This window comes from Carassius auratus, chromosome 3, assembly GCF_003368295.1.
Source record: "Carassius auratus strain Wakin chromosome 3, ASM336829v1, whole genome shotgun sequence".
Classification (NCBI taxonomy): Eukaryota; Metazoa; Chordata; class Actinopteri; order Cypriniformes; family Cyprinidae; genus Carassius; species Carassius auratus.
In genome coordinates, this window is record NC_039245.1 from 11255948 (window position 1) to 11267427 (window position 11480).

An 11480-nucleotide genomic window follows, 5' to 3' on the forward strand; every position below is an offset into this window, starting at 1 on the left:
TAAAGACCATTATACCATCGTATTTATTTACTTTAACTTTCACCTTGTAGACTGTTAATCTGCAATTGTTGTCAATTTTTTTTTTTTTATAATAGTCAGATAAAATTAAATATTTATAACTTAACATATTTCATTACACTATGCAAACAAAGTTTTTAACACTACAAATCAAACTGAAGAGATCCAGGCTGAGGTATAATTGTTTGTTCATGAAAATATTCTACTGCATTTAGCTGAGTTGTGCAGGTTGTAGGTCATTTTTTCCACACTAAATGGTGATTTCGTTCAACTTGTATGTATCTGTCCGAGTACCACACAGCCACAACTTGCCAGCTGCTCCTCAGTGAATCTCCTGTATCGTCCACACACAATAATCATCACGGGCACTTTTCCTTTCCTTGCACTGTACGGTGAGCTTGTGGCAGTCAATGTGCCTGAACTCTGCTGCAAAAATCGCAAAGAGTGCAAAAAAACACATGACTAGAATCCACTCACATACGGCAGCTTCAGAGCGAAACCCTGTGGTATAGAGAACAAAAACTGAGAAGACAGAAGGTTAAGGACAACAAAATTACCACATAATAATAGGAAGTGAAAATGCATTAACGTCATATAACTCATATCCGTTATTATGAAATTGTATCATCTCTTGGAGCTGAAGGATACTGCAGATGACCAAAAAAGTACACTGGCAACAGAGGATGATGCGCACTGACACCACCCACTTGCGATGTGAGAGCGGTCTGTAGTACGAAAGCCACACCTGGACCCAGAAATAAGCCAATCCCAGGAAGAAGGTTAAGAGCACTCCGAGCAGATGAGCCCCCATCACTATGGATTGCTAATAATACAAAAGCAACCACAAATAAGCACATCACGATTTGCAAGTAAAGAAGTCACTTCCATTTGTATGTAGTCTATATACTGTACCTGGAAGTTTCCTATAATAGAAATCCCAATGCTAGAGATGAAGCCAAGCACAAAACTGGCTGTGTTTAAACGGGACCCAGAACCCAAATCACGGACCTGCTGAAATCGAATTGTGACAATCCACATAGCTACGGAAAGAGGTACAGTACAGGGGACCGAGTTAAGATATTAAGTAAAAGTGACATGACATACAGCCAAGTATGGTGACCCATACTTGGAATTTTTACTCTGTATTTAACACATACAGCAGTGAACACACACACACACACACACACACACACTCACACACCCAGAGCAGTGGGCAGCCATTTTTTAATGCTGAAGCACCTGGGGAGCAGTTGGGGGTTCAGTGCCTTGCTCAAGGGCACCTCAGTCGTGGTATTGAGGGTGTTGAGAGCGCTGTACATTCACTCACCCCACCTACAATTCCTGCCGGCCTGAGACTCAAACTCACAACCTTTGGATTACAAATCCGAATCTCTAACCATTAGGACACGACTTCCCCTTGACTTCAGACTTAAGATAAGAGGACTCACCCAACACACTGCATATGTTGCAGATCTGAGAAAACAGGCAGCTCTGGGGGTTGTATGAGCCACATGTGCTGGAGAAAAAATATTCATGGACTTTCAATGTCATGTTTTCAAATTCACATCCATTTATGCATTTCTGGCTCTGGAATGTCTTACAAACACACGGGTGCTGTTGTTAAAATCATCAGTAAACACTTCTTGAGGAAGCTTAGATCCACTGATATCAGCAAGCTGTTAGTTAAACAATTTTAATCAGGGGATTTTAGATAGTGTCCAATTATGATGTGCTCTGTTGGGAGGCATCTAGGGATGTGAATCTCTGGATAGAAAGTTATTTTTATTTTTTTTTAATTGAGAACAATTCATTCTGTATAAAAATGAGATTCAGTTTGATTCAGTTTTGGTTCATGATTATGGATAGGACAGAATTATGTAATGCATAAATACCTGATGAAAGGGAATTCTTCCTTTATATTAACAGTGTTATTGAACACTGCTATGGCAAACCTGCACACAAACAAATGCAGAAAGAGTTAACTAAATAAAAACCAAATAATATATGAAAAAGAGTAAGAGAAACGTGAAGTAATACTCACACAGCCCACATCCCAATAATCCCAAACACTGCCATTGTGACAGGAAGTAATGCCCACGCCCACATGATGGACCAATCAGATCACCTGCAGAAAGACCTAGTGTCTCTTTACATATAAACGCACATTTATTAACGTATAAATTTGGCTGTTACCTAACAAACATGTCAGTGACCGAACAGTACCCTATAAAGTCTTCACAGGATATTCAACTATCTTAAGTGAGTCAGTTTGAAATGTAATAAGGCATAGAAAAGTGTCAAGACACAGAGCTTAAGACATATAAAAATTAATAATAATTAATACTTCAATAAACACTTTTTAGATTTTTTTTAATTACATATTGTATACATTTATTTATGAAGCAATAGTATATTATGCATTATAAATAGGGAACCTAAATGAATCAGAACTCAAGTCTAGATAAACAGAGTTAGCATGTATCTGCTCAGATTTTTACAACCCCACCAACATAAGTAATCATAGACCCATTGTGTTTGAGGGAGTGTCTCATTTTTCTCCACACACCTGTCCTGGTTGTAACTGCAAGGAGTGAAATTATTCACTTATGAAATTAACTCCTCATAAAGCCAAAACTCTCGCAATGAAAAAGGCCATGGCACAAAACACTGCGCTTTGATCTCTTAAATTGGCCTCTTTTTCATTTTCAGTAGTCACATGTCTTATAAGAAAGGTTGTAACTTTTGTAGAATTTTGTTCTGCTGAGGAGGGGGTGTGTTCCCCTTTAGGGGTCTGTTAGAATCTTTATTTATCTGTCTCCACCCAGGTGTGACCCTTGACCATGAACCTAACAACTAAAAGCTATTTTATGTTTGTACAACTGATTTGAAGATGTCTTTGTTGTCTGGTCTGAGTATATAAGGGAAGTGACAAAACACTTGGCGATTCTGTAGCCAGAAAGCCCGTAGTATGAAGGATGCCCACACACTCTATACTATGCATTTCCCTGAGATCAGGTATGCATCCTTTACTCTTAGATTTATCTTTGCGAATTTGATGTCTTTTATTGATTTGATATCTTTGAATTGACTATGTAACTGGCATAATACATATTTACCTGACAGTTAATAAATTGTTACATTTGACTCATTATTCTGATCTCTTCTGGAACCTTTTTTTCAAGCAGATTAATGTGGTAGTGTTATTTCCGCAAATGTGCATTCAGGACAGATCATACTGAAGCGCATCAATGGATGAAATCTTCTGATTTCTGACTATCACTGGCTTAACACAATGTAGCTCTCATGGTTAGAGAAAAATCCAGTTTTTGTTATGAGCATGTAGGGTGTAGCTCAAGGTATTATAACCACTCTGCATCCTCTGAGTAAGTTCAGAACTGATGAGTTTGTGTCCGTGGGTTCACTACTGGCCGAAATGTTGAAAATGCAGAAATGTTAATCCATGCATTTATGACTTCAAGGTTAGACTATTGTAATGCTTTATTGGGTGGTTGTTCTGCACGCTTGGTAAACAAACTACAGCTAGTCCAAAATGCAGCAGCAAGAGTTCTTACTAGAACCAGGAAGTATGACCATATTAGCCCGGTCCTGTCCACACTGCACTGGCTCCCTATCAAACATCGTATAGATTTTAAAATATTGCTTATTACTTATAAAGCCCTGAATGGTTTAGCACCTCAGTATTTGAATGAGCTCCTTTTACATTATACTCCTCTACGTCCGCTACGTTCTCAAAACTCAGGCAATTTGATAATACCTAGAATATCAAAATCAACTGCAGGCGGCAGATCCTTTTCCTATTTGGCGACTAAACTCTGGAATAACCTACCTAACATTGTTCGGGAGGCAGACACACTCTTGCAGTTTAAATCTAGATTAAAGACCCATCTCTTTAACCTGGCTTACACATAACATACTAATATGCTTTTAATATCCAAATCCGTTAAATGATTTTTAGGCTGCATTAATTAGGTAAACCGGAACCGGAAACACTTCACATAACACCCTATGTACTTGCTACATCATTAGAAGAATTGCATCTACTCTAATATTTGTCTGTTTCTCTCTTGTTCACGAGGTCACTGTGGCCACCAGATACAGTCTGTGTCCAGATCAGAGGATCACTGCAGTCACCCGGATCCAGTACGTATCCAGACCAGATGGTGGATCAGCTCCTAGAAAGGACCTCTACAGCCCTGAAAGACAGCGGAGACCAGGACACCTAGAGCCCCAGATACAGATCCCCTGTAAAGACCTTGTCTCAGAGGACCATCAGGACAAGACCACAGGAAACAGATGATTCTTCTGCACAATCTGACTTTGCTGCAGCCTGGAATTGAACTACTGGTTTCGTCTGGTCAGGGGAGAACTGCCCCCCAACTGAGCCTGGTTTCTCCCAAGGTTTTTTTCTCCATTCTGTCACCGATGGAGTTTCGGTTCCTTGCCGCTGTTGCCTCTGGCTTGCTTAGTTGGGGTCACTTCATCTACAGCGATATCGTTGACTTGATTGCAAATAAATGCACAGACACTATTTAACTGAACAGAGATGACATAACTGAATTCAATGATGAACTGCGTTTAAATATCATTTTGCATTATTGACACACTGTTTTCCAAATGAATGTTGTTCAGTGCTTTGACGCAAGTTATTTTGTTTAAAGCACTATATAAATAAAGGTGATTGATTGATTGATTGACTGGCCGAGTGCAATTCCTTTGACCTTCGACCAGGGTTTCTTACAATGGTGTTGAAAATCAGCATGTATCTTATTCTTTAATAAAGATTCTTACTTTTCTGTCTTTTAAAACCAAATTCCCTTTCAGTGTTCTACAAGCTGTACAGCAGTTTTCCTTCAGATTGGTATGCAGATATTGAGACTACGGTTTACTGCTTCACTGGGAACTAATATTACTGTCCATTTCCCATGTATTATTTTCTCAGGCCAGCAGAATAGAATGACATTATTCATTCCATTACTCTTGTGGAAATGTTCCTACCACTTAAAGACAGATGTTTTAAATCCTGTAAAACTGATTTCATGATAGTTATTATAAAATCATTTAAATTCAGCACACAAATGCAAAGGGTTTTTGACTAAGACTAGACACCAAAGTGGAAGAAACTACACAAATGAGCAGGGGGTTTCAACCTGTGGGGCCCAGCACCTGTCAAGGGGGGCACGAGCATGAGTTAATACCCGGAGCAGGTTTAAACCATTTTTAGGTGGGTTTCAGCCCCCCTATGTGTCACCTTGGCCCCCCAAATCTATCTTTATAATCAGGCCAGTGCTGCTTCCTCAAGAAATGTTTTTGTCAGTGTAAACATTAAAGTAATTTTAAGCCATTTGAGCCCAAGACATCTCAATGTGGTACTCACTCGCTGTCATAAACTCACGCGCTATGCGCACCACACACACATCTGAAGTGCACAAGCAGAAAGCCTTCTCAGACAGCAGGTGAGTGCCAGTGGCTGTCTTGACAAGTATCCTTGAAAGTACAGGTTTTCCAGGCAGGATTTTGAGCCCGTTAAGTCTCAATTTCAAATCACGACTAACAACTTTGTAGCATTCCAGGCAAATAACGCCAAACTGCCTGAGCGCAAGGATTTGTGGTAGCTAGATTATTAATTTGATTGCAACATTATATTGTTCTAAAGTCTATTTCTCACCACTTGTACCACTTGCATATACACATCTGGGGGGGGGGGGAGGCTGCCGTTGTTGTTTCCCCGGTTATGTGATGTCAGAGCACAGAACTGGGAGTACATCGGTCTAGTATGAGTTCACAGGTGGGAAGTCACGGATCTGACTGCTGTTTCAGTGAACTTTCAAGGTTAGAAGTTTGGAAAAACATGGGTTACCTGGAATGCGTCATAAGTAAACGTAAACAGTAAATAACAAATGTACATCAGTATAACGGATCTGTGCATTTATTATGTAAATAATGTTAATCAAAAAGGGCAAAAGAGAAATCGTTCGTGGCTCTAATAGCTTTAACGGATTTTTGCTTTTATGTAAATGTTAATAAAGTAATTTGATGTGAATACGGCAATGGGGGGGGGGGTTGTTTTTGGGCATTTCGCGAGTGAAATTAGACAAACTTGAGGGGGCATTTCCTAAAAAGGGGGGGGGGGGCATGTCCTTTTATCTTTAAAACGGTCCAGATTGATAAATCCTTGAAAACTGCTAGACTTTACTAGTTTTGACTGTTAAAATTTGTATTATGTTCTACAGAACTCAACAGGAGGCTTCCTTGAGTTGTGTGTGAAAAGAGCGACACGGAAGGTAACGTTGAGCCCATTATTGTTGTTGTTGTTATTTATTAAAAAAATTTAGATTGTCGGATTATAATTCAGTATGTTTCAATGAATGACAAAGTTTTGAGTGTCATGGTGTGTGCATGATCGAGTGTAAAATACCTGCTAATTATGTTGCTTTTTCCTATCACTTAAGTTGGATTATCGTTGTTTCAAGTGTATCGGTTAATTTCTTGATTAACGTTTTGACTGTCTGCTTTCATATTTTATTAATGTTCAGTAGCCTAATTCTCTTCAATGTAGGCTATTTTCCCCGATTCCGGATTCTTAAGGGAAGTGGTGTCATTACCCAAACTCTCCAGTCTTGCCTACAGTGTCCCAAGTTAAGAGCTCAGCCGCAAGCCCAGCAAATGGCAGACTCACCTGACTCTAGAGTGACACCATGTGAGCCTCCATTCATGAACAAAAGAGGTACGGATGTTTGTTTACATGTCTCACTACGAGAGCTATTCAGCTCAAAGTCACACACAACCTAGATACTGGTTCCTTTGTCAAATCATTCCAGCAAATCATTGCTAGGAGAGGTCCATCATCTGAAATACGGTCAGATAACGGGAAACAATATGCCATGGTAAGGATTAGAGGTTAGAGGTTTTCTGTTAATGATGACTGCGTGGATGGCTCAGAGGAATAAGTGCGGACCTCAGTGCCAGTGCCCCACCAACGGAAATTGAAAAACACAATATCCTCCACTCAATTTAATGAATAAAAAATCGACTGCAGCTTTCAGACAAGACTTTCTTCTTGTTTTAAAAGTTAATATGAGTTGGTTTCTTTTGAGTTATTTTAATGACAAATGTCCAGATCGAATATTGCCTATGTGAGAGCGTGTCAAATGCACTATCGCTAATATTTCTGCTTGCAGGTAGATTCCCATTCATTCACTCTCACAGAAATCAGACAATATGCGTGTGCTCAAAAATTATATTCTTTCCCGAGTTTAATAAGTGCAACCTGGAGTGTGGGCATCCACTGGCAAAAACATACATAAAAACCTGGGGCATTTGCCAACTAAACATGTATGTACATAAAATAAAAGTAGTAGTCTTAAAGTGTCCCTATTATGCCATTTTTAGGGTTGCTAATATTGTTTTTTGTGTCTTCTTAAACAGGTTTACATGCATGCTAGGTCAAAAAAACATGTTAGTTTTCTCGGAAAATAGATTTAATTTGAATTAATTTCTAAATGATTGAACGACTCGTGTGAAGCAGTTCAAAGAATCAGTCACATGATACATTGCATGAAAGGTAATAATCAAAAAGGCAAAATAGGGGCACTTTAATGTATCTGCTTCACACGTCAACAATATATTACGAAAATAAAAAAGCAGATTGTTTTTTTGTGATCAGATCAACTGGTAAACTCCTGAAAAGTTTGAGGATCCAGTTAGCAAATGCATTCGAACAGTACCTTTGAATGCATTCAAAATAATGCAGAGAAAAAAAACATGGGCGATTTCATCAGAGATAATAGTGCTTACGTACAGACATCAGTAGAAAAAAATACATATAATAATAATTCAACAATTTATTTGGCTTTAAAGCAACAGTGTTTTATATGCTTGCTGGCTAAAGGTGTTTTAGATAGATACAGGCTCTTTTTTTAAGTGCCATATCTGTCACACGTGCTTAGCAACTCACAGTTATTTGTTGTAGCCTACCATAAATGTAACAAAAGTTTTTTAAAAAGTTCATGTAATGACCTCTCTCTCTCTCTCTCTCTCTCAAAAAGAGTAGTTTGCATTACTTGATACAGCTGTTGGAAATAATCATCTTACCTCGCTCTGATGCTTCGCTCTCTGCTTCTGTGAACAGTAAACCCTGCCTACTTTGAATTGACTGGCCAAAAGTGCCTAATATGTGCAGTGGTCGTAGCGGTCTTAGACTAGCGGATGTTAATTCTCACACTTTAAAGCGTCATAAACCAACCCCCTTGCTGCAGCAGTGTTTTTTCACACCTCCGATATGAAGAGGGTTCCAAAAAGGGACGTGGTCAACTGTGAAAAGATGGGAGGGTAGAGTCTGTAAAGAGGGCGTTTCACTGCATAAAGACAGCTAATTTGCATACCAGCAGACAGCAGGTGACAGGGGCGTAAATTTTGTCTAACATTTGGGAGGGACAATAAACAAAATTTCTCAAGAGCAATTTTTGAAAGGGACACAGATAATCCAGCAAAAAATGTACTTGTAAGTATACTTATACACAGAGGAAAGCCGTACTACTATTAGTGCAGCAAGAGACTGTGCCACATTAGACAACTTCAAGCTGACAGTGCTCTGTGTCCGTTGTAGACATTACTATCGGTCACAGTAAAGTGAAAGTGAAAGTGATGTGACATATAGCCAAGTATGGTGACCCATACTTGGAATTCATGCTCTGCATTTAACCCATCCAAAGTGCACACACACACACTGTGAACACACACCCGGAGCAGTGGGCAGCCATTTATGCTGCGGCGCCCAGGGAGCAGTTGGGGGTTTGGTGCCTTGCTCAAAAGTCAGTTGAGAGCGCTGTACAGTCACTTCCCCCAACTACAATCCCTACCGACACGAGACTCAAACTCACAACCTCTGGATTACGAGTCAGAATCTCTAACCATTAGGCCACGACTTCCCAGTAGTGTTGCCAAGTCCAAGTCTGCGGTTTTCCAGTGGAATTGGGCTACTTTTTCATGTCTTTGCCGCGGGTGGAATCGACCGCAATAATGTTATTTTAGCATCCGGAATTCAATTTTTACTGGGGACCCCTCTCCAAAACACGGTTAGTTTGGGCTAGTTTTGTTGTGAACACCTGGCAACCCTTTCCATCAGGCAGCTAACATTATTATTACTAACATAGCGGATTAATCAAAAATTACATTGGCATGTATTAAAGATAAAATAATCACTTCATCCAATGTTTAAGTGAATAAAACTGCGATTGGCAGGCCAACTGACTAGAGTTCCTCAAGTATTGCCGTCTCTCTCACCAGACTTGTCTCTCTGTGTGTGTGTGTGTGTGTGTGTAGGTGATGTAAAAGAGCAAAGCAGGCATTTGGACCAAAGCACCGTGAGGCAAGTTCAAGTTCAAGTTTCAAGTTTATTTATTTGTATAGCGCTTTTTACAATACAAATCGTTACAAAGCAACTTTACAGAAAATTACGTTTCTACAATATTTAGTAGTAGCTTATGGTGGTGACTGTCAGTTTGTGTACGTATGACAGGATTTTTCAGAAAAATTAATACAAGACGTAGTCAGCCAGACGATGAACATTTAACAGCAATTATTATATGATGCAGTCACACTTGTAGCAATATTTGTTAGTTATGTTTATTGATTCAGGGTCAGCATCATCAAAGGTCCTTTTAGGGGTCAGCATCATCCCTTTTCAGGTGTTCTGGATCCAGACTGGAGCTTGAGTAAATCCTAGCCGTGGCAAAACATAGAAACAAATAGAGACATCATTAGCATAGCTGCTGTTCCAACAAAGTAAAATTAATTAGTTTAACCCAAGCTAAAGAATAAGAATGCACATTTGATCAGATGCAACTACACCCACAATTTAAGAGATACATTATTCGAATGCTTGGTGAAAAAGATGCGTTTTTAATCTAGATTTAAACAGAGAGAGTGTGTCTGAACCCCAAACATTATCAGGAAGGCTATTCCAGAGTTTGGGAGCCAAATGTGAGAAAGCTACCTCCTTAAGTGGACTTTGCTATCCTAGGAACTACCAAAAGTCCAGCGTTTTGTGACCTTAGGGAGCGTGATGGGTTGTAGCATGGTAGAAGGTTAGTTAGGTACGCAGGCTGCATTTTGGACTACCTGTAGCTTGTTTATTGAAGATGCAGGACAATCACCTAGAAGTGCATTACAATAGTCCAGTCTAGAGGTCATAAATGCATGAACTAGCTTTTCTGCATCAGAAACAGATAACATGTTTTGTAGGTTGGCAATGTTTCTAAGATGGAAGAACACAGTTTTTGTAACATGGGAAATATTATTTTCAAAAGACAAGTTGCTGTCTAATATATTTTTGACGGTAGAGGAAGTAACAGTACATCCGTCTAGTTGCAGATTGTAATCTACAAGATTCTGTGTAGTGTTTTTTGGTCCAATAATTAATATCTCTGTCTTATCCAGAATTTAATAGGAGAAAATTATTGGTCATCCAATCTTTTACATTTTTAACACACTCTGTTAGCTTAGATAATTGAGAAGTTGCATCTGGTCTTGTTGAGATATATAGCTGAGTGTTATCAGCATAACAATGGAAGCTAATTCAGTATTTGATAATAATATTACCAAGGGGCAACATGTATATTGAAAATAGAAGGGGACCTAGGACGGATCCTTGTGGCACTCCATATTTTACTGGTGATAAATGAGATGCCTCACCATTTAAATAAACAAAATGGTAGCGATCGGACAGGTAGGATCTAAAACATCTTAGAGCCTGCCCTTAATTACCTGTATAGTTTTGTAATCGATATGAGTATGTCATGATCTATGGTTTCAAACGCAGCACTAAGATCAAGTAAAACTAATAATGAGATGCAGCCTTGATCTGATGCAAGAAGCAGGTCATTTGTAATGGAGGAGGAGACTAAAAATCTTTCTAAACTTAAAATGCATTTTTACCCCATTTGTGTTGTTTTACTACTTATGCTGGGTACAAACCAAAAGATTTTTTTTACATCTTATAAGATTTTCAAAATGTGATCGACCCACAAACTTGAGGATAAAAAATCCTAGATTTAACCGTTCTGGTCCAATAGTGTGTGGTGTGCCATGATGTGACAACGACAACACACAAAATATTGCGAGACTTCAGAATAAGCATGGTGGACAATATGCAGGAATAAATTGCAATGATAGTGTTTGGAATGATTTTCACAGTAAATTCACGGTAAAAAAAAGAAAGTTTAGGTGAAGTCGTGGAGATGGAGGGGACATGGTCTGTACATGTTACAGAGTGAGCTAGAGGTGAGCAGTGGTTTTTTTTTTAAATATAATTGTAGTTATCAGTTATCTCTTGGAAAAGAGATATTATTCTTTTTTAAATTGCCTTATTAAATAAACTTAAAATAATTGTTATCAGATCTTACATCACTCTTTAAGAATGTGATAATTAAATTTTTTGATTG

At 38.8% G+C, this 11480-nt stretch overlaps 1 protein-coding gene across 2 annotated transcripts; it reads right to left on the bottom strand.

Moving 5' to 3' along the window:
* Positions 1-224: 224 nt before the first annotated feature.
* LOC113047966 (modulator of macroautophagy TMEM150B-like) lies at positions 225-8212 on the bottom strand. Of its 2 annotated transcripts, XM_026209430.1 has the most exons (7): positions 8131-8212; positions 2060-2143; positions 1911-1970; positions 1467-1534; positions 931-1058; positions 667-841; positions 225-540 (listed from the first exon to the last, which is right to left on the bottom strand). In XM_026209430.1, the coding sequence occupies exons 2-7, from the start codon at positions 2122-2124 to the stop codon at positions 341-343; spliced, it is 696 nt and encodes a 231-aa protein (XP_026065215.1). In that variant the 5' UTR covers positions 2125-2143; positions 8131-8212; the 3' UTR covers positions 225-340. The 2 variants fall into 2 exon arrangements, with proteins under 2 accessions (XP_026065215.1, XP_026065223.1); XM_026209438.1 differs by lacking the exon at positions 8131-8212 and having other exon boundaries at positions 2060-2339.
* Between the last annotated feature and the right edge of the window lie 3268 nt (positions 8213-11480).

Excerpts from the sequence above, each read along its gene's own strand:
- LOC113047966 (XM_026209430.1), bottom strand. The coding sequence starts at position 2,124 with ATGTGGGCGTGGGCATTACTTCCTGTCACAATGGCAGTGTTTGGGATT. Across the intron at positions 1,971-2,059 it reads ATTATTGGGATGTGGGCTGT|GTTTGCCATAGCAGTGTTCA; the intron begins GTGAGTATTACT and ends GTTTGTGTGCAG. Across the intron at positions 1,059-1,466 it reads CAACATATGCAGTGTGTTGG|CTATGTGGATTGTCACAATT; the intron begins GTGAGTCCTCTT and ends CTCTTTCCGTAG.